This window comes from Podarcis muralis, chromosome 1 (assembly GCF_964188315.1).
Source record: "Podarcis muralis chromosome 1, rPodMur119.hap1.1, whole genome shotgun sequence".
Classification (NCBI taxonomy): Eukaryota; Metazoa; Chordata; class Lepidosauria; order Squamata; family Lacertidae; genus Podarcis; species Podarcis muralis.
In genome coordinates, this window is record NC_135655.1 from 68,431,567 (window position 1) to 68,455,384 (window position 23,818).

Here is a 23,818-nt window from a genome sequence, read left to right on the forward strand (position 1 = left end):
ATTGAGTTAAGAATTGTGAACATGTATCAAATGTACTTCCAAAAGCAACAGAAAGACTTAAAGACTTAGAGAGCCAGTGTGGTGTGGTGGTTAAGAAGGGTGGACTCGTAATCTGGTGAACCGGGTTCGATTCCCCACTCCTCCACATGCAGCTGCTGGGTGACCTTGGGCTAGTCACACTTCTCTGAAGTCTCTCAGCCTCGCTCACCTCACAGAGTGTTTGTTGTGGGGGAGGAAGGGAAAGGAGATTGTTAGCCGCTTTGAGACTCCTTAGGGTAGCGATAAAGCGGGATATCAAATCCAAACTCTTCTTCTTAACATAATATGGCTTAAGTTTTTGTAGACAAGAGTCCACTTGTGTCTGCAAACGTGGGTGCAAAAGGGGAAAACTGCACGTGGTGGGTTAAATGGCAATGAAATGCAAGGAGTATGATCAGTTAGACCTTCAGTTTATACAAAATAGTACAAAAAATGACAATTCATAGCACCCGTAACACAATATCAAGGTTGTTAAATAAATCAACACCTGTTATGACTCATGAGGATTGGGTAACATCCAATTGTGGCAGCCTGTTTGCATAACAGCCATTCAGCTCATGAAAATGGGAGCAGGGCGGGAAACCACTCAATATTAAAGTAACACTATTAATAAGGTGTTAAAGTAAAATAAAGCAATATTTTACTTTAAATGCACATTATTAACACAAGTAAATACCTTCTTTGTCCACAGAGCTTCAAACTTGATTTTGCTTTAAATTGTGAATTTGTTCCTGTCGAGTTCAGCGACATCCGGCAAGTGAAAGCTAGTTTTAAAAAGCTCATGAGTGCTTGTGTCCCTAGCAATATTCCTGCAGATTCTGAAATAACATTCCTTAAAGCACTTGGAGAATCAGAGTGGTTCCCACAGGTAAAGTGATATCGCGGAGTCATAAATGTATTGTGATTTCTGATGCATAACAAAGTGCTATTTCTGTCCAGTGAAAAATTCTCCTTTTCTTCAATAACTGCTTTAAATATCATATGCTGTATTCTTATGCAGACAGATGTATTTCAGTGTTCACACTGTGAGATTTGACGAATGAAGCATTACATGGCTCCCTATAAATTATAATCAGTCATGAATATGTAGTACATGGTTGTTATTATTTACTTTCTCTCTTAAAGTCAATTTAAATCTTTTGCTGCTTTTATTAAAGCAATTTCAGTTTAAATTTCCAGTATTAAGAATGATGTAACATGAATAACAGTGTGGCTGAATCTGTTATTGTTGGTTATCCTTTGTAGTTAAGGATCTAACCACCATATTGTATTCATTCAGTACCTTGGCACAAGTCTCCTTGAACTGAAATGGATATTTTCTGCTTGAGTGCTCTGCAGATTAGACACTTGTTTCAAAAGTTATGGTCTACTGCATCTAAATATTTTTAGCCAGGATTTTCTATAGCAGACTTTATTTGAGAATCAATGGCTTTTTAAAAGTATATTGCAGTTGGGCGGTGGGCAGCTTATCCAGACTAGAGCCCTGATATGGGGCAAATGGGGGCTTTAAGCCTTTCTTCATTGCAGGGGTCCTAATTGGTCTCACACCTACTATTTATATTGAAGGGGGAAAGCTTCTATTTCCACCAATTTCTTAGTGCAATTAAGTTAATTAATACCCATTCAGGACCCCCGTGGATGGGCAAAGATTAATGCCTCCAACCACCCACGCCGGATCTCTTCCTACCCCATGTTTGGAGTTTACTTTTTAAAAGCAAGTCACACAATTGGTAGTAGTATTGTATCTCATTTGTCCCCTAATTTGGGGTGGGGAACCTGAGGCCCTCCAGATCATATTAGGCTACAACTCCCATCATCCCTGACTATTGGTCATGCTAGCTGGGGTTGATGGGAATTGCAGTGCAACAACATCAGGAGGGCCACAAGTTTCCTACTCCAGTGTAGAATCTACACTCATGTTTTGCAGCTGTAGTGTGAGACACAGAATAATCACAAGCTTTTTTATTATATGGACTAAGAGTCTGTGGTGCTTGAAGAGATTACAGAATATCTTTTAAATCAGATTACCAATCAAGGCTGCCAGTATTAGACTTCTAGACTGTTCTAAGCCCTCTTTGGATTTAATATGGGTAAAATCCTTCCCATAACCTGGGTTATGCATTACGTCTGATGCCAGTAAAAAAAGCATCACTATAGCATGTTCTCCAGCTCTCCCTCCTTGATCTGTTGTTTATAACCTCCGACCTCAGTGAAACTTAAACGAAACTGATTGTAGCCTTTAGGCAAGGGTGTTGAATAATATTCATATAAAAATCTTTCTAATACTCATTTTTTACAAGACTAGTTTGTTGAGTACCAGCATAATTTGATTCCAGAAATCATTTTGTTTACTAATTTATCCTTCATTCTAACATATGCTCTTCATCTTTTATATATACATACTGTATATAGCTTCACAGAATAATGCAGTTGGGTGTGGTTATATCCGAGTTGCTTGAGAATGGTTCTTCAGTTTTGGTTTGCCTGGAAGATGGCTGGGATATCACAGCACAGGTGAGCCTATAACATATTAATGGCCAGCAAAGATCACTTTGCTCTGACCAGTTTACTATATCTGTTTAATAATTTCAGATGCCAAAGAATGCATCAGACTTAAAACCCTTCACAGCTTTCTTTTATATAACTTTTTTTTTAAAAAAAACACCCATCCCTTGAATCTTTAATCCTTTAGAAAGAAATGAACTTTTTTGCTGATGGCCAACTGATGTGTAGTGTCTCGGTGTGGAGCTGGATCTGTCTCACATACATTCATACTTGCAAAAACTCTTGTCCTAGAATTCTGGTGTTTGGAAAAGGCTTGGTGTAAAAATAAACTGCCAGTAATTTTAGTCCTATGTAACAAACCATGGAAGAAATGAACAGTAATTCCAGATCTCATTGGCTATGTTGTTTTTTCTAAAATTGCAACCGGTTACTTACTACATCTAACATAGTTTCTGAGTTATCATGGCTTAATGTGAAAAAGCAGTGTGCTCTGATTTCAACCATCCCCTAGTGTGAGCAGGATAAATCCATTGTGCCCAAAGCAGGGATTGCAGTTTGTTGCTCCCTAAGTAGTTATTATCAGCAAACATGACTTAAGATTGGTTATCAATTGTGGCTTGTTTGGGAGCTATAAACCATGATCCCTGGTTTAGATATAGCATGAAACCAAGGGCTCCTGGTTTGTGTATTCCACGTGCACCAGAGGAGTGGTCCCAGAGTGATTGGGCAGTAGAAATTTTAAAAGTTGGACAACTTGTTTTATTCTTTGAGCCTCATTCTCACCCCTCCCAATTCTTTACTGTTCTGGCAAGCTCTATCTGATGGTGACGCAGAGTTTGCATCACCAACCTCCACAAGCAGTATTGACATTGTACATATGCACAGCAGTTCTGCTGATTGGTCTCACACTTCAAAGATAGAAGTACAAGGTACACTAAACGGTAGGGGGAAAGAGACAAGGAAAAGTATACACCACAGCAGTGCCCAGATATTTCTCATGCAACATACTAGATTGTTTCTAATGTGCTGTATCTAATGTATTACAAATGTCATTTGATATCCAGGTGGTGTCTCTCGTGCAATTACTCAGTGATCCATTCTATCGAACACTTGAAGGTTTCAGAATGCTAGTGGAAAAAGAATGGCTGTCATTTGGTCACAAGTTCAGCCAGCGCAGTAATTTGACTCTCAATTGCCAGGGGAGTGGATTTGCTCCTGTCTTTTTGCAGTTCTTGGATTGTGTTCACCAGGTAAGTTGAGCAAATCTTTATCTCTAATATAGATAGATAGATGCAAAGTGCCAACATTCCAGGGTAATGGACAAATATATTAGAAAAAGAGGAACATGTTTTATGTTCTCAGTAGGATAAATAAACTTAGTGCGACAGAAAAATGTGAAATTAAAGCTGTTTTCATGGTAGTAGTGTAATGTACTTCTACCATACTTCTCAAAGAAAATATAAGCAAGTATCCACAAATCTGCTCCATAGATGCTATGCCTCTGCTCCTCTGGCAAAAAGGACTCCCCCTAGCTCTCACTTGCAAAGCAGTTTGTAAAGTTAAGTGACAGCAGCAGTCTCTTTCTCTCTTTTTTAATACATATTTTCCATATCTCAGCACAAATTAGAGAACTCTAAAGCCCTCTTCATTGCCATAAAGCTTTGGGGGGAGACGGTAGCAAGTTGGTGGCAAGCACAAATAGTGGCTGCCCGATAGGCCATCCAATATTTGCAGACACCTGCAGGTAAGATTTTTCTACATTTGCAGAGCTCACTGGTGCTAACCCATCTACCTGAGTCAACACCAAGAAACAAAAATGAATATGCTGGATCATCCAGCTCAGTATCATATTTCCAACAGAGGACATGTGGTGCACAGATCAGCTTGTAAACAGGATTCGGTGGTGATAGCCATCACTTGTTAGCTCCTGGCATCTGAAAATCATAGCCATGATGCCTTGTACATGAAATGGACTCTAGCATTGCACTGGAATAACTACTTTTTGGATTGTAGTCTTGCCTATGTAGAACATGGTTTTCTAGAATTACCGGTAATTCATTCTGCATAAAGATGACAATGGAATCCTTCTGTTTCTTTATTTTGGATCTGCTGTGCAAATTCAATCAGAAGCAATAAGTGAAGGTTTTAATGGCATGCCACTTTTAACACGCTGAATGAGACTGGAATGATCCTGCGGAAAAAAGCCGTCCTTGTTTCAACTAGAAAGAACATATAAAACAGGGATTCTTAAATTAGAACTGCATCATCTTACAAAAAGCCATTGTTTATGCCAGTATCTCCAGGTGTCAGCTGAATTATTAATGTGAATCATTATTTCACAATAGCAACATCTGGTAGATCTTGTAGATGTTTCTAGGAAGACAGAATTTGTGACAGTGATGTCACACTAGAAAGCTTCCATCACTTTCTCCAGAATCCCGTGTCAGTTTTAATGTGTTGTTATAATGCTGCATTTGCATAAAACTTTTATCTGTGAAAGTTATTTCTTCTCTTCCTACCTCTTTCCACTTCCCCACCCTTACTGTAGTGAGGAAAAGTTACAGCATATGTTGCTGTCTCAGCCATGTGTGTCCTTTGTAGGCTAGGCATAGACTGGGTATGATCCAAAGGTACACCTAAAATGAAATCTCACTGAAATGATGAGAACAGCTTCCACCCCACTACCTCTATAGTGACTATTTGTGGTAGGGGTAGCCAATGTCTGCCTTCTAGATGCTGTGGACTCTCATCATGCCTGCCTGCCAGATTTGAAGAAAGCACTAGGAATTTGGTGGTATTAAAAAAAATGTTTAATGAATTGTTTTTGTGGGTAGCTTTTTCCCTTTCATGGCATTATCATCAACATCATCATCACTTGGGAACTTATAGATCTGTTTTCAAAACCCATTTGGCATGGATGCACATCTTCAGTAAATGCTACTTATCCATTTTAAGTAATTAACAGAAATGGTGTGTCAGCCTCTTTTTCACCTGCTCCATTCTTTTCCTGCAGAAAAAAGGACAAATTACACATTATATGGAAGATCTGTGAGGGACTTTACTTTCCTTCTGTGGGCAGGAAGCATCTGTGGGAGGGGTGAAAAGTAAAGCACTCCTCCCCCACTACTGCTAGCAGATTTTCAGGACGCCCCCCCCCCCCCGCTGCTTTCCAGGTTTTTGGTTTTAAAAAAAAAACACCTAGTGAGTCAATCACAGATACCTTGTAACTCCTAATACTTGAAGAAATATTGACTTCACTTTTAGCCCACTTAAACAATAATACCACATTGCCCTAGTTGACTTTAATACAGTTCCAGCAGACAGTGTGGTGCAAGATTTTCATTGCTGTTATTGAACCAAAACTGGAACTTCAAGGCATTGCAAATATTTTCAAATAAGGCCTGCATTTTTATGTGTGTGTCCCCCCCCCCTTTCTGTCCCATGATTTGGTTTGCAAGAACTCTCAAGGCAGCTAACAACTTCGTAATGATACAAGGTATGAAAACAAAATATCAGTCTTCAACAAAACAAACTGAGATGCTTTTGTAACAACTTTTCAAAAGTCGCATTATGGCATGATGATGAAAATAGCAGTAACAGTAGATTGTTTATTAAGATAACAGAATTTTAAAACACATATTTGGGGCCTTTCCCTAAGAGCACAATAGTGCTTTGACAGTAGTGATAAAAACCCATTTTAATCTAGCAGTTATAAGGTTGTAGCAGAAAAGCTTGCAGAGGTGCCTGATTGATGAAAGTAAGATAAATAATATATTTTGCTGTTTAAGTTTAGTTTTTTAAAATAATATATATTTTGTTGTAATATATGTTGCTATCAATTGTGCATTTCAGATTCACAACCAGTATCCAACAGAGTTTGAATTCAATCAGTATTACCTGAAGTTTGTAGCCTTTCACTATGTTTCCAATCGATTTAAAACATTCTTGCTGGACTCAGACTATGAAAGACTGGAACATGGTAAGGATCCCAGTTTTGCTGGTGTTACTTTTTATTTTTATTTTAAAGCACTGACTAAAGTTAACATTGAATCTACAGAGATATGACCGCTGTAAGCTGTTGTAATATACCTGCCACCCTTTGCTATTTTGAAATTTGTTCTTTGGCTGCAATGTTATACATAATTACCAGGACGTAAACTCCATTGAACTCAGTGGGCCTACTTATGAACAGACATGTAATGGATTGCATTTTATAGCTTGTGACATTGGAAGTTACCTGTGGCATTTAAAATTCCTGGCAAGTAGCTCCTTTTCCTAACCAGGAAAAGGAGGACACTATGCATAGGAACCACATATCCACACTGCCTAGACCAGAGCTTTCCAAACTGTGTGTCACAACACGGTAGTGTGTCAGCTGCAGTGGGTAGGTGTGTCGTGCGAATGTTCCCCATGCTCCTCCCGGGGCTGGAAAGGGGCTAGTTTAACCTCCTGTTTGCTAGTAAATTGCTGTGTTGCGAAATGATGCATGTCTAAAAAGTGTGTCACCAGCATGAAAAGTTTGGAAAGCTCTGGCCTAGAAGGTAGAGCTCAATATGTGATATCACCAAAAGTAAAGCGTGTTCATTGCTCCCAGATAAGTCTTGTCTTCAGAGCTTTGAAGGCTTCTATTCCCTTTGGAGCCCCATTAGAATGAAATTTTATTTTTCTCACTTAAGTAGTTCACATCACATAATTCAGAGGCCAGGTTGCTCACGGGGCAAGATGGTTTGAGCATATAACGCCAATCCTGTCAATTACCGTATTGGCCGAAATATAAGCTGCACCCAAATATAATCCACCCCTTTAAAATTCAAGGGGAGAAAAGGAAAAAAATACTATACCTGAATATAATCCGCTCCCTTAAAATTCCACAAGCACTCACACCCGTTTTGTTTTACCATATGTCTGTTTCAGCAACAATACTGTAAAAGCCAATTTTTCTAAGGTTGCAAATTTAAGCCGCACTTTAGCTTTTCACAGTCAGAATTTGGGGGGGGGGGGGGAGTGAGGCTTTCCCCCCAGTAGTTTCCGGGCCCAATTCAAAGTGCTGGTTTAGACCTATAAAGCCTTAAAGGACTACAATACCTAAAGGACCGCCTCTTTCCATATGAACCTACCCAGATCCTGAGATCATCTCCTGAGGCCCTTCTTCGTGTGCTGCCTCCTCCACAAGAGGTCCGGAGGGTGGCAACCAAGAATGGGCCTTTTCTGCAGTGGCTCCCTGCTTGTGGCATGTAAGCATGTTGAGAGAGGAGTCCTCATTTTTGCCACAACTTAGTGTTGCTAGTGAACGGGTATTAGCAGTTAAATTACACAGTGAGGTCACAGACAGCTGTTAATAAAAGGCAGCTGAATTTCTTACAGTGATGTTTATATCTGAAAGTACTCATGACACATAATCAGATGCATCTTCTCCAAACTTATAGGAAAAGAAAAGAAGCCTTAGAAGGTCACAAGCTTACGTATAAGAACATTGGAGAACAGGGAGGAGCTATCTAATGCTGTCCCTCAGTGACCATTGTGCTGCTCCAAACCCCGCTTCTCTGCTTAGGCATGCTCAGTTGGATATTTTTAGTTCTTTCACACGCAAACCCTGTGCTGTAAAGGCCCTTCATTTTCAAAAGTTATTTTCACTATCTGGCAAGGAGAGTTCTTTCCTTCAACTTCTTATGTTTTCTTGTTTTCTAGGGACACTGTTTGAAGATAAAGGAGAGAAACATGGCAAGAAAGGAGTTTGCATGTGGGAATGCATAGACAAAATTCACAAAAGAAGTCCTGTTTTCTTCAATTACCTCTATGCACCAGTTGAAACAGAGGTATAAAGCAGAAAGGTTCAGGATCTTCATTATCCTGGTACCTGAATAAAGTTCGGTGTCTCATTTGAGACTTTCATTGAGTGAACTACCTAGATTACCTGAATGTTTACTAGCATAAACAGGACTACAGAACCATGGCCAAGAACCCAAGAGCATATCCAATGGCTGGGGCATGCTCAGTTGGATATTTTTAGTTCTTTAACAAGCAAAATCCTGTACTGTGAAGAGCCTTCCGTTTCAAAAGCACTTTTCACTATCTGGCATGAAACATTAATGTTTTCCAAACACAACCACCTGGGCATGCGGAAGGAATTGTGCAGTTTGCTTTTTTTTTAGGAGAGGGGGAATAACAGCTTTGGTTTTGCAACCTTAAGCTTGTGTTGTGGGGCGAAGGTGTATAGACAATGTAAGGCAAGCATATTTCCCTCTTAATTTATTTGTGCCTGTTACTAGAATATCCTATAACTCTGCATTGAAACAGCATCTTGGCTAACAGCAGCAGGTTAGGTGCTGGGGCATGGTCTCAGGTGGTGATCTCATGCTAATTCTTGAATTTAAACCTAGTTTTACTACTGAAAAGCTATAGCTTTGTTGGTGACAGTTTTAAAGGTACATGCCTGGCACTGTGGAAAGAGTTGGAACCAGGACAGCTCCTCATCACAAAATCTTAGGACCAAAAATCTGCAAAGCTATTTTTATTTAAACATATATATTGGTGGGGTTTCTGAGTCTATAAATAATATTCAGCATATTTACTTTAATAATATCACCCATTTCTATCAGCATTTTATTACATCCTTTCAAAAGGACCTTTCTGACCTATTTTGCTAGATGAATGAGGAGCCTAATATATCCATGATAAATGGAATTTGAAAGAAAGGGAGGGCTTTCCAAGGTTAGAACTGAAATAAAGAGATAATGTACCCCCTGAACAGTATGGACAAACTGAAATTTGAATTTATTACCCTAATAAGGAAATTGAATATTTATCTTGTTCTTACAATTCAGGCAGCTTGCTTCAGCAATGCAAAAAGTTTGAGGTCAGGTCAGGTATGTTCCAGATGTTAGCTATAAAATGTTAAGTACAGAAGAGCAGTTGAAGTAGTGCACATCAATTGGCCTTTGAGGAAGTGGGGACAATGATACTAGAAAGCCATTATGCATTATTAATCTGCTGGCATTAATTTCTACAGGCATTAAAACCAAATGTAAACATATCCAGTCTTAAAAAGTGGGATTACTACACAGAGGAGACTTTGGCTACTGGTCCTTCTTATGACTGGGCCATGGTAACTGCAAAATGTAGTACCTTGGATGAACCTGACCAAATGGACATGTCACCTTCCCACAGTAAGAGGAAAATTGTCTGGCCATGCTATGACAACATTAGCAAAGTCCAGCCAGATGCCATCACCAGCCTATTAAATGTGAGTATAATTTTTTAAGCATCTATTGGTGTCAGGTAACATCCATTCAATTTTTAAAAATGTATTTCCCTTACAAAAGCAGAAATAGAGCAAAATGATATTTTGGCTCAAAGGAAAGACTACTCCTTTTTCTGAGTTAGGATTGCCTATGCCTGTTTCCCAGACTAACTGAAAGCCAACCAATTGTCTGTTCAAATTATGCTAGCAAAATACAATACATTTTGGATGTTAGTCCTTTTCTGGAAATATTGAAATGTATTACAAGATTTTTTTAAAGTCTGTGAGTGGTCTTTAGGATATTGTCTGTGAAATGCCCAATTTGGAGTATTTTTAACTGTTTCACACAAAGAACTTGTAGCTTCTCTCATTGTACAACAGAACTACACTAGCATCTATTGGTTAGCTTCATGTAAACTCCACGTCTGCCTAAACTAAGTGGAGCTGCTATGTAGTGTGGTTATCCTGCTAACTTCTTAGGAATAATAAATTCCATTGAAAAATGGTTAGGTAGTATCAAGGGTATTGAATGCAGACAAGTGTTAGGAATATGTGTTTTAAAATCTTTAAAATAGTTTTTATAATAAGCAGCAGCGAGACATTTTCCTGAACTAATTGCTATTTTAAAGCAATAAAAAAATGCATACCAAACATATCAATTTGGGGGGCAGGGAAATGCCTAAATATTTTCAGCTTACAATCAGTAAGTGCTGTGCTTCCGTACTATGGAAAATGGATTCAAAATTAGCCTATAATAATAGTCCATGTTCGGCTTTATATACTTGAATTCAGTTTTTTCCTTTCTCTTAGCATATGATCCTTCTGCAGTTTAGAAGAAAGAACTGTAATTTAGCAGTAAATAAAATGTGGTTTTGAAACATAATAACTATTGGCTCCAACTAGCTGTTTATGACATTTTCAATGTTCCTAGAACAAGGGGTTGGCAACCTGCGGCCCATGGGCCACAAACAGCCAACGGGGGTCATTTAAACAGCCCATGAGCTACCCCCGAACCAAGCCACCCACTTGGCGAGTCCCCACATGCTGCGCTAAACCAGCAGAGTGGGGACTTGCTTCTGCGGTGCCGGAAATTGCGTCTGTGCAGACGCCGGAAATCACATCTGCACAGATGCGATCTGGCCCACAGAGCAATCTCCGCGGGAGTAAACTGGCCCAGGTGAGGTAAACCTTGCCAACCCCTGTCCTAGAATTTATACTTCGCTTTAGAACATAGAGGCTTAGATGCTAACTTTTAACCCTGTGAACAGAAGGAGAGCTGTATTTGCAGAGCACAATGCTCTTTGGGGTCATGGAGCTAAACATTAGGCTCCGAGCCATACTATAGCAAATGATTTCCTAAAATTAGAGTTTTGAGGGCATTTCTTGCCACCTTATTTTCAGTGTCCTTTCTCTTTTGAAGCAGAAGATAATAAAATGACCAATAAGCTAATACCTGCTATAAATACAACGCTGCATTTTTATTAAAGGATTAAGATCAAATGTTTCACAACAGAAGTTCAATAACAAGCAATATGCTCTTATTCAATTTAACAAAAACTTTGATATTAGCCAATGCTGCCATAGTTTGTTTTATTACTGTGTGTAATAAGGTAACATGAACAACACTTAAATGGCAAAGCTTTTTTACAGGTATATCTGACATTTACTCATATAGTCTCTTTCACAAAGTTTTGTGTTCCTTGTGCTCCTGCATTCATCGGCTTCTGGCTTGTTTCAAGAGAAACAAACCATGAGCCCAAGTTCAGACAACATGATAAACCAGACTATGGCTTGTTTCATGACAGCCCAGCAGGAGTAGGAACATGGGAGGAGCAAAGTATCCATGATTTGCTGCTCATTCGCATTAAACCATAGCTAATTTTAAATATTGTTTAATCAGATGCACAAATCAAATGCCTATCTCACGAAAAATTCACACAGGAACATACATTAATAAAATGTCGCAAGAGGCTACCAAAGAGTTCAAATTCCCAGTTTCACAACAAGAACAACTTACAGTCTGGCATACATACTAAATAAGTTTGCTGTTTCATTTTGTTTTTTTATTACAGTTTGGTAGTGTTCCTTAAAAAAAAGGGTAAATGTTACTTTTGGCAGTTTGTAATATTGATGTCATAGCACTGGGCCTGAATTTTGCAAATACTCTTTTAAAAACATATCCAGCCCTTTTCATCATTTTTCATCATGGCAAGCAGTTGTAGCTTTTGTTTTAATGACACAAACAAACCGTCAGAAATATTTAATGTCAGGAAAAACCCCCTTCCATTGTTTTCAGGAAATCGAAAGATTGGAGAACAAGTTAAATCAAAGCCCAGAAAGGTGGCAGCCATTGTGGGAAAAAGTCAAAGTAAATGTGAAAGAAGATACAAGGCAGGACAATGTAAGTGGCAGAAGGCACACTGATCAGTAATTGCATTCCTTCTTCAAACAAAGACTGGCAAGAGTTGTGACCAAAGCACCTTCTGAAATTGAATTCTTACCTGTTTAAAGTAAAAGTGGCAGTTTTAGATTTGCTTAGATCTGGACTTACACACAGTGGTGGTTTTCCCTTCTTCCTGGTTATTTCTAATTTTAAGAATTTTGTGAAATAGTTATACTCTTTGTTTTGTCAATGCATGAAGAAAATAGTATTGTCTAATGAGGTCAGCTATAGTAATTCAGCTCCTTACGCTTTTAATTCACCCTGTGAATTGGTGTGCTGTACTCTTGCCAAAGGGACGCGGGTGGCGCTGTGGGTAAAAGCCTCAGCGCCTAGGGCTTGCCGATCGAAAGGTCGGCGGTTCGAATCCCCGCGGCGGGGTGCGCTCCCGTTGTTCGGTCCCAGCGCCTGCCAACCTAGCAGTTCGAAAGCACCCCCCGGTGCAAGTAGATAAATAGGGACCGCTTACTAGCGGGAAGGTAAACGGCGTTTCCATGTGCGGCTCTGGCTCACCAGAGCAGCGATGTCACGCTGGCCACGTGACCCGGAAGTGTCTCCGGACAGCGCTTGAGTGAGATGGGCGCACAACCCTAGAGTCTGTCAAGACTGGCCCATACGGGCAGGGGTACCTTTACCTTTTACCTTACTCTTGCCAAAATGTTTTAATGGTCACTGTGGTTCTAAACTTAAGCCAGCCAGTAATCCCAGTTTAGAATGTTGCTTTGTGAAACCTTGACTACCCCTCCATCTTAAAACTTCTTGAAATTTTATTACTTTTTCAAAGCATCGGAGACATCCTTCTGGCTCGTCAGCAATCATGTCTGCCAATCTGCATTCTTATCAAAAGAGGTCTTTGTTACATCTACCAGACAGTGGATTGGGTGAAGAACAGAACACCAACATCTCACCCTCCAATGGTGTGGAAAGGAGAGTAACTACGCTGTACAATCAGTTCACATCAAAGAATGATGAAAATAGGTAATTTGAGTGGTTAGCATATGATTCACCTCTTTTTCAGCCAGGAAGGAAAGTCACATCCATTTCTTAATCTGCTGTTTCAAACTGCAGTTCATCAAATATAACAAAAAAGTAATCAGGGTATTAAAACAATACCGTATTGAAATAGAAAGCAAGTACAGACAACTAGCTACTATCTCTCTTATAAATTTTGCTATTTTAAAATACTGTTTTATTCATATTATTTACATTTTTTTCTTCAAAAGAATTTTGAGGTAAATCCTTGGCTCAAAGAAGAAATGTTTCTGGGGATGTATGCTGACTATTTAATGCTTTTGAGTAATGAGATACCATTTATTAAATCTGCATTTTTATTTTCAGCTTAATTCATAAGTATGTTCAGAGTGGCTGGGGAAACTCATTAAATTATTATTTACAATCTAAGGCATCTGGCTTCTTTCCTCCTAATGGCCCTATTTCATTTAGAGGCAAGATGCTAGTTGCATTAAGACTCTACACAGAGAAATAATTGCTACATAGTCTGGCATACAATACAAACAGTATTTTTGATAACAGATAAAACACTTTAAACCTCATGGTTATCCAAGGATCACACTATTCCAAATGCATTGACCTTGTAGGGATGTTTGTACAATTCTCATTAAAGAAAATATGGATTTAACTGCATGGATTTAACGAGAAATATGAGGTAATTACTGATACTGATACATAAATGCTTACTTAGGTGACACTAGGGAGCTTAAGAGTAAATGCATATATATATATATATATATATATATATATATATATATATATATATATATTTCTTTTCTTTTCCTTAAGATCATTTGAAGGTACACTTTACAAAAGAGGAGCTTTGTTGAAAGGCTGGAAACCTCGTTGGTTTGTGCTAGATGTTACCAAACACCAAGTAAGATCTACTTCTGTTTTCTAATAGAATAATCTTATTATTCGTGCAATAAATAATTATACCACTAGGCTGGGCGGGGGGGGGGGGAGGAGAAAGCAATTGTACTATCTGATCTCCCTGCTTACAGATGTTTCTTTAAGAGGCCTGAGTTTGGGCACCTTCAGTGAAGCAAGGAGATGCTTTCTGACGTCGGACTAGAATCTTATGTTTCAGAAAACAGCAGCAAATGAACTGCTCAGTTTGTGTGTTGAGAGTTTCCACAGCACCTTGTACATAAGAACTGCCTTGCTAGACCTAGTCTAGTGGCTGTCAAACAGGTGCTCCTGGGAAGTAGTACTGGGCAGGGTATGGTAGCACACCCTGTTTTATTCCCAGCATTTGATCCTGAGGTACGCTGCCTCTGAACACAATAAATTCTGCAAGTTAATCACCCATGGGTGGCTCCTCAAAATACAGTCCATTCAAAATGCCTAATTATAGCTCCTGAGTTTGTAACATCTGTCTATGTTTATTATGTAATCTCTCACGCAGAGGACAGTTAGAATTTCAGGCAATCAAAGATCTTTTTGAAAAAAATGTTCTGACCCCAAGGTGAAGCTTTGGGTGCTTTGCTGCATCCCTCCTCCCCTAAAGAGACTGGAATTTATCTACTTATTTTATTGCATTTATATCCCACCTTTAATCCAAGGAGTTAAAAGCAGCATACATGGTTTCCCCCTCCCCATTTCATCTTCACAAGAAGCCTGTAAGGTAGGTTAGGCTGAGGGAGTGGCCCAAGGTCACTCAGTGAGGTTTATGCCTCAGTGGAGATTTGAACAGTGGTCCTAGCTCTTACTTCAACACTAAGTATATCACTCTGGCTCTTGGGATGTATGGCCAGCACTGCTGAGTTTGTGAACTGAAGTGCCTTTGAGTGGAATTTTGAGAGCTGCCATTGAATAATACCTAGGTTGATGTATTTCTTTGCAGAATTTATAAGCAGCAAGTTGCTCCAATATTATTGTAAATTGCAGTCCACCCAAGTCCTAGTGGTTCAAATTCTGTGAAAACTATGGCAATTGTTAGGTTCTCAAGTGTGTGATCTGTTTGTTGTTCCTTTTCATAGTGTATAATTTTCTTCTTTTGTTACTAGCTAAGATATTATGATTCTGTTGAGGATGCATGCTGCAAGGGCCATATCGATCTTGCAGAAGTAGAAAGTGTGATACCTGCTTCACCTACTATGGGTGCTCCAAAGCATGCTAATGAGAGAGCATTCTTTGATGTAAGTATATTGGCTACGGACCTTGGACTACTTCATATTAGTACCAAAAATCCCTACTCCCTCTGTGTGTTTGCATCTGTCTCTCAAACACACACATACACTCACACTAAGCAAACTTCATGTTTTTGAAGTTTTCATCAGATAGCCTTAGTCCCTTTTTCCATTTTAAGAAAACTTTTAAAAAATAAAATAGATAAAACAACACTGCTGCTAAGGTAAGGTTCTTGATTGACGTATATTGGTTTTACTCTTGAATGCTGATAAAAGAGCACACTGCTATTCATGGCTGCATCCTTTTGAATATGAGTTTCAGCATACCTACTCAAGTGTAAGGCAAAAATGTCCTGAATATTCTGCCTGTCAAAGTAGAAATTACACATGGCAGGACAATAATCCTGAACAGATAAATTCCCACCCCCATATCACTAATTCATTGTAATGTGTCACAGGCATGATATGCTGGATTTCTGCAATCCTCCCAAACCTTCTTTGAGGAAGAAAAGAGCCCACAGGAATAATGTTCACAAGTGTTCATACAATGCCTGTACAGTGGAACCTCGGTTCCTGAACAGCTTTGCTGTCATACATTTTGGTTCTCAAACGCCGAAAACCCAGAAGTAATTGGTCCATTTCCGAATGTTTTTCGGAACCCAAACATGCAACACGGATTTTGTTCAGGAACCAAGGTACCACCGTATCTTGTTTGGAAGCCATTGTCAGCCCAAATGCATGGAACTCCTCTGTAACCAAAATTGACAACTTTATATATATATTGGAATGAAACAAAAAGTAACCTTTTGAGGGTTATTACTTAGTATGTAGGATTTTCAAGTTGCCAGCCCAACTTTTTCTGGGAAGATGAAATACAAACAATACAATATCTCAAGAAGTATCAATTCTAGCCATTAATAAAGACTGTGTATTTTATTCTCTTTAAGAAAGGCAATTCATATATTTCCAGAATATCTAAGATGTCAAATTTAAACACCCTGAAGGAGGCAAGTTTGCTGTCTGTCTTGGTAAACCTTCTAATGTCTGAAGGGGAAATGGGAACCATGAGCTGGCAGTAGTTCCTCAATAGTTGGGTCCTCCTGTCAAAAATTACAATTTATCACTGGGAGACATGTGATCTACAAACACCAAATTAATGTGTGCTGCACAAAGTATCAATTGGCCACAATAAGCTCTAAAATTATGCTTAAGAAAGTATGGAAATTGAATGCATTTTAAGGACACAATTTTCTTATCTTTACTTTTCATTTTGCAGCTGAAGACAAGTAAACGTGTATATAATTTCTGTGCCCAAGATGCACAAAGTGCCCAGCAGTGGATGGACCGAATACAGAGCTGTATTTCAGATGCATAATTAGGAATTTTGCTTTGCTGCCAACAGCAGAAAGGAAATGATTCCATATGCAAAATAAAATCACTTTGGATTATGAGAAGATTTGTTATTGCAGATCAAGCAGCCTTATATTTCAGCCATAAATACTCAAAACATCGCCTTTCCTTAACCATATAGCCTGTATTATGACTCTCCATATGGAAAACACTCAAAATCAATTAACTTCTCTGCCTGCAAAATGGTTTTCTTCAATAGAATTGCAGGCCTGATGACCAGGCTGCTTTGTACTGGGATATGCTGTTATCTCAGACTTGCTATTTGTGAACAGTTTCTTCCAAATAACCCTCTATTTTCCAGTGTTTCAGCAAGGGAGTCAATTATTAGGCTAGTAAATCTTATACAGCATTATTAAAATATTCAAGACCCATTAAGAATTGTATCCCACAGGTGCATAAACAAAATACAGTTTGCACAACTATTTTTTTCTTCTGAAAAGCCTTTCCGGGACGGCTGAGGGACCCTACTGAAAAATGTTGGTTGTGGTTGTACAGGGCTATATAGTGGGAAGGGGGAAGTGTCTATAATCAGGCTCATGCAAGGTTCCTCAACCAAATTTCAGGTAATTTCCCCCTCCCCACTACCACCCAACACAACACAGCCCACATTTGTCAGGAGACTTCTCCAACCCTCTGAGCTGCTGCACTTCCCAAAAGATTACCCAGAGGGGATGGAAAGAATGGATTGTGCAGGCTATCCTCTAGCCCTGTAACCATGGTTTGGAAACCAATAAATATGCATGACAGAGTCTTAAGGCATTTATTCTAGACACCAAAAAAGTTTAAGAAAGGTTTCTTTCCTGATATTTTTGTCTCCAGATATATCTAGATAGTTGAAGGATACATCATTTTTTATTTACATTCTCTTTACTTGTGGCAGTAGATAAATGAAGACAACAATAAAACTGACAAAGGTCGAAACCTTCTACAAATCACTTGGGAGAAAAGCCTAAGAAATATAAAAAGTTGTATATTAATTTATGTGCTGTTCTGCTCGTTGTAAAATGAAATAACACAATGATAAATGCACTAAACAAAACAAACACTTGCACTGAAATCCTTGAAAGCAGACATTTGAAGGATAGAGGTAAATTATTTATAGCAGAATGCTAGCTAGATAACAGTGATTACAGATAAAGAATATGTACATAATTGGGCATAATATGGTGTGATTTGATACTTTAAAAACATTTTTGCACATGAATTGGAAGAATGTTTTTAGATTTTTTACATTTGCTAACATTGTGTTTGTTCATCTTAAAAATCTTTGAGGAATGTTGTTGGTTTTTTTACAGTCCAAAATTAATAACAAGTTTGACTTGGTGCAATCTGTGATGACTTTGAGTGTGGAGTCTCTAGATAGCTAACATGTCATGTTTTTGTTTTAAGTACTAATATGTTTAAATATCAAGCTAATATGTCAGAGTTTGTACATACTGGTCAGTATTTTCTAGTGTTTAGTAATGTTGCTTGTAACTTAATGGCTACATTCACATGTCATGCTAAACTATGGTCAAGTGTAACAATGACAAACCAGCGAGTGTTGGGCTTGCATGCTATTCCCTCCTCTTCTGGTGCAGCAAAGAGGAACAGCTCAAAAGCTTCCCACTCAAACTGTTTAGTCTTAACCAGTCATCCCCAAACTCAGCCCTCCAGATGTTTTGGAACTACAATTCCCATCATCCCTGACCACGGGTCCTGTTAGCTAGGGATGATGAGAGTTGTAGTCCCAAAACATCTGGAGGGCTGAGTTTGGGGATGACTGGTCTTAACTGTAATTAGTAAAAACAAGGCAATTTGAACCCATATTTTACAAAGCTGGGGTATTTTCACTAACGATAGTTAATAGCAGGTACAGTTTAGGAATTGGACAGAATATTCAAATATGGTTGATATAAAAGGGAAGAGGGAGCTTTCATTCTGCTCATCACAAGTGTGCTAGAGGTGAGGAAGGGAGCATATTAGCCCAAGGCTCATTGTGGCTTTTCATTCTAACATCAAACCATGGTTTACAATCTCATGTGAACTGGGTCACTACCAACTAACCAAACTGACTTCATTTATAGAATTTCAGTTACTGAAATTGTTTACCTTTTTTTAAAAAAAAAACCACTACTTTTTCTATATTTTTTAAAGTAAATAGTGAATACAGATTTCACATTGTACTCAGACTAGGAAATACATCTGTTTTGAATACATTGGAATCCCAAAAACAAACAGGAATGAAGGATTTTTCTAGCATTTTCAGCCAATAAACCACCACCTATGAAAAATGGTGTTTGCACATTCATGTATTTTGCTTTGTATATGAAGTACTTTTATATGTACTTTGTATAATTATTCTGTTCTATAGTTGTTTAAAATGTACACTACTTCTATGGTTGTAACTAGCCAATTTTAATTATTTTATGTATGTTACATAACTAGTATATGCTAACCAACTTGTAATAAAGATACTTCTTAAGAAAGCATCCCTTCTTTCCTCTACCGAGTGGTATACAATAAATACCTTGCCTCATATAACTGTACAGTTAAATTATATTCCGAATAACCCTGTAATAAAATTCATATTTTTATACAGGCAAGTGCCATCTTGTATGTGGAAAAGACTTGTTCTTAAGTATGTTTTATCATTATTAAACTCACAACATTCCATTAATACTACAGGCGGCCAGTAATATTTCACTATTATTACTTACTTAGAAAAGTTGTGCTTCTGTATTTAGTGAATAAAAAAAAAATCCACATGCAACATGAATATGGATACAATATACAAATGGCATGTTCAACAACAGTTGATTACTTGAGCCTTTTAGCACCATAGGAAGGCTTAGACATCTGGCATTTTCTGTTGTCTACAGGAAAATAGTTGGTTTAGGAGGCCTTTTCATTGAGTATTAACACTTCATCAAAAAAATTATTCTATGCCCTCCAGTTTATCTTTAAATGTTCCCCAAAACGCACTGTAATTTAGGGCATAGCTGCCAACAGCAAGATTTTGTGAAATTGCTATGATAAAAAATAGAGCAAGTAAATTACGGTATATAGCCCATAAACTGGTGACATTTTCTATTCAGATAGTGCACTATTCTTGGGTTTCTTTGCATGCAATATAAGCATCTTATGGTGGTAACCTTTGTACTTGTTTTGTTATTTTCCTAATGTTATTTTCCTAATGTTTCACAATCTTTCACATCCCAGATATTAAATTTAATGTAGATAACATAATTTTGAGTAGATTTTCTCATGAAGTGTTAGCAGTCACCCGTAGCAGCAGATGCAGAAGACACTCAGACCATCTCCTCCACATCTGCTGCTTGCTTGTCACTTTGACCTGTGATGTTCTTGCAGGGCAGTTTGGCTCTGCAAAGGGGTTTGGTTTCCTAGAATGGCCAGCCAGCCCTAACTTGGCAGTTCCTAATACTGTAACAGGCACCTTTATCTGCCTTAATCATCAGCTCCACAGGGATTCTGTAGGGTCGTCCTCAAACTAATGATTACCTTTTTGGTTTGACTTGTTGATTGGGTTGATTCCTGGGTGAAAGGCCTAACCCAGTATTTTGAGTGAGAGGCAGAGTCCTCGGAAATGGTGACCTGATAAGAGCATGGCAACCATTCATGGACACATCCACAAGATATATGGTTGGTGGCAATGTGATCTGTTGGGCAATTGTGTTGGGAGCTTCTTATTCAGGGTCCTGAGATTTGGAAGCGAATGTGTATGAGTCGAGCTGTGAGACACAGTAGAGGAGAGGAGACTGATAGTGACCCTATACAAGTGACCACAGGTAGGGGGGCCATTGGGTGTACAGGCACCTGGTGCCAGCTGAGTTGGTGCTACTGTTTGGTTTGATTACAAATGAAGGAACCTGTCTAGCCTTTATTACTGAGACCTGGGTGAGTTGGGCAGAGTGGATTTGATTCAAGGTTTAACAGATACCTGGTGCAGCATCCACCTTGTTTGGAGGTCCAGAGAAGGGGAGTCTCTGTGGCCCATAGAGTTTGTGTCTTGTTCGCCAGGAAGCCTTTCCATCCTGGGGTGGGCTATGAAGGCCTGTACCTTGGTAGCCTCAAGGTGTGGTGTTGGGAGAATTCCATGGCACTGGTTCTGGTAGCTCAATAGCTCTATCAAGTGTAGGGTAAGATCAAAACTTCATGTTCTCAATGAAATCCATGGGGCTGTTCAAAGTTGTCAGCAGCCCAATGCATAGGATGTCACATACATACCCTGATTTGGTCTTTACCTCAGGGTGTGAGGGGGGTCCATCATAGTGTCCACTTGCAAAGACTTGTGGAATTAGAGGAATTTATTAATGCTTTGGGGGATTTTCCAGAAGTCAGAGCCCACAATCCTGCTAAGACCTTCATTTTACTATGGAATAGCAGCAATGCAGCTGAAGACACTCTTGAAGGAAGCTGATTATCTTGACCCATTTCAGTTTGGGTTCAAGCCCAGCTTTGAGACAAAATAGGCCTTGTATGGATGACCCTGTTTGTTTCTTTCACAACATAAAAATACACTGCTTATCTCTCAGTGGCTTTCAATACACTGATCATGGCATCCTCCTGGACTGTCTCAGTGAGTTAGGAGTTGGTGGCATTGTGTTGCTGTGGATCCCTAATTCTTTCTTTTGTTTTAAAATACTTTTATTATACTGTTTTATATTGTATTGTTGTTTTAATGATATTGTTTATTGTTTTTGTGTTGTACACCACTTTGAGATTTTAAAAAGTATTAAATTGTTTATAAATGCTTTTACATAAAACAAAAAATAAATATTGTCCTGCCCCTTCCAGCATTAGTTTTTTTTTGGGGGGGGGAGGATTATTATGTTTCTATGTATAACTGGCTTTCTTGATTTTTCTTCTCACTTGCAGCATCCTGCTACATCACAATTCCACAGAAATTTCTCTCTCACACATACACACACATCTTTGCAGGGCACATACACAACTAGTTAAAAAAAAAAAGTATGGCCGACTGCAAAGTACTGTAGAGCCCATTTCACACATGACAGAGAACTATGAACTAGCTCTGCATGATAAGCCATTGTGTGAGTGATTCTGTTCAGTATTCAGGTGAGTTTAACTGTGCTGTTTAAGCCGTTCTGATGTACATCCTAGTGCCCTAATCGCCGCACAGAAAAAAAATGTTTTTTTAATTTAAAAGGTACTTCCAGAATTAGAGCATACTAAAATGAATATGAAAGAGTGAGAGAATTAAAAACAGGAATGAAAATAGGAGACTGAGAAGGAAAGAGAGCAAATATAAAATGGGCTACTTTGAAAAACAGCTGGTAAAGCAGGTACTAATTAAAAGGTAAAGGGACCCCTGACCGTTAGGGCGGGTGACTCTGGGGTTGCGGCGCTCATCTTGCTTTATTTGCCAAGGGAGCCAGTGTACAGCTTGTGGGTCATGTGGCCAGCAGGACTAAGCTGCTTCTGGTGAACCAGAGCAGCACACGGAAACGCCATTTACCTCCCCGCCGGTGCGGTACCTATCTATCTAACTGCACTTTGACGTGCTTTCGAACTGCTAGGTTGGCAGGAGCAGGGAGCGAGCAACGGGAGCTCACCCTGTTACGGAGATTCGAACTGCCAACCTTCCAATTGGCAAGCCCTAATCTCTGTGGTTTAACCCACAGCGCCACCCGCATCCCATAGGTGCTAATTAGGAAGCACAAATTAGGAGCAACAATGTTAGAATGGAAATGTGCTACCTGGATATGTGAAATTATTGCACTTTACAGATATAACAATACAGAAAGAGTGTTTGTATCACCTTGTATCTCTTCAGTTGCAAAGCCTGTTGTCAGATCACATCTTCAGCTCCAAGTCATTGTGTATGTGCTGGTCTAAGACCTGCAAAATAGGCCCAGATACTGGCTTAGCATGCTACTGCAACAACATCAATACATTATTTACAATGACATTTCACTTATTTTGCTTCACAGTCTCCATTTTCCAGCTGGAATAAGATAACTGTGCACCATTATACTATGTGTGTCATACTAATCGATTTCCTCTTCCTATCTCAAGCACAGGATTCTTGGTAATTAATTGGAAACACAATAAGCAGACCTACAGCATCCTAAATCTGTGAATCAAAGTACACTAAATGCAAAAAGTTAGCAGATGTGGGGGGTAGTGGTTTAGGATAAAGTTTAGCATCACCATATATGCATGTAATTTTCTCATGCTTTGTTAGTATAGTGATTTCATTATTAACATTCCAATACGTACAACCCATCATAGCCAGGCAGTTATCTTTATTTGATCTTTAAGTGTCCTTGGGCTGAATGCAAGTGACTGCACACAGTGTTCTTATTTTTCATATCTGCTATCATGCAAGAGTTTTGGCTCTTTATGGCTACCAAATGGTCACTTCAGAAAGTTGAAATGCTGAGCTGGAATTAAAAATAAATAAATAAATCCCTGTTCATTCCAGGAATAACTATCACACCTTCTGCCTGGCCTGCTGCCACATGATGTTCATTTCTTTCCAAACATTTGGCTCCCATATGATCTAAAGTCTAGTTCTGTAACCACATTCTTAAGCAGCAACACGATATTGCCATGTTCCACCCACCAATGTGCATGATTCCTATAATTGCATCCATATGAGAACATTACAGATGGTTAAAGTCCATTTTTGTAACTGCCACTGTGTGATGGTGCAGTACAATATATTTACCTAGATCCTTTTGCAAATATTAAACCCCACTTTCACTTGGTGAACTTCAACATTTTTACCTTTGCCCTAGTTGAAACATCCTTCTATGCTTTGCATGCTTTTCCCTGCGTTACATGATATTATTACATAAAAGCTTTATTTATGTGGCTAGCAAACAGACTGCCAAATAATATTGGCTAATATTTAGATATAGTGTCACTTAGAAAGGACTGTATTTTGACACTGTGTTATGTGGATGGAACATATCTGAGGCTGGCATTTAGCAGATGCAGGCTGGGCCAATAGGGAATTGTTTTAATGGACTTTAAAAAAAAAATTTAATGTTTACTTGTTTAAAATATGAATCT

General features: G+C 38.8%; 1 protein-coding gene and 1 long non-coding RNA gene across 12 annotated transcripts in view; one reads left to right on the forward strand and one right to left on the reverse strand.

The window, feature by feature from the left end:
* SBF2 (SET binding factor 2) overlaps nt 1–21,571 on the forward strand; it is a 212,273-nt gene extending 190,702 nt beyond the window's left edge. For all 5 annotated transcript variants that reach the window (XM_028731545.2, XM_028731515.2, XM_077930483.1 and 2 more), the window contains 11 exons: nt 731–907; nt 2,452–2,553; nt 3,609–3,794; nt 6,397–6,523; nt 8,233–8,360; nt 9,554–9,787; nt 12,081–12,185; nt 13,009–13,202; nt 14,025–14,112; nt 15,245–15,376; nt 16,644–21,571. In XM_028731545.2, the coding sequence (XP_028587378.2) occupies nt 731–907; nt 2,452–2,553; nt 3,609–3,794; nt 6,397–6,523; nt 8,233–8,360; nt 9,554–9,787; nt 12,081–12,185; nt 13,009–13,202; nt 14,025–14,112; nt 15,245–15,376; nt 16,644–16,742 (1,572 nt within the window). In that variant the 3' untranslated portion in view covers nt 16,743–21,571. The remainder of the gene's footprint in view (nt 1–730; nt 908–2,451; nt 2,554–3,608; nt 3,795–6,396; nt 6,524–8,232; nt 8,361–9,553; nt 9,788–12,080; nt 12,186–13,008; nt 13,203–14,024; nt 14,113–15,244; nt 15,377–16,643) is intronic.
* The window catches only part of LOC114597970 (uncharacterized), a 59,916-nt gene continuing 53,747 nt past the window's right edge, over nt 17,650–23,818 (reverse strand). For all 7 annotated transcript variants that reach the window (XR_003706942.2, XR_013393256.1, XR_003706931.2 and 4 more), the window contains 2 exons: nt 22,560–22,639; nt 17,650–17,726 (listed from right to left, as the gene is read on the reverse strand). This is a non-coding gene — a long non-coding RNA (uncharacterized LOC114597970). The remainder of the gene's footprint in view (nt 17,727–22,559; nt 22,640–23,818) is intronic.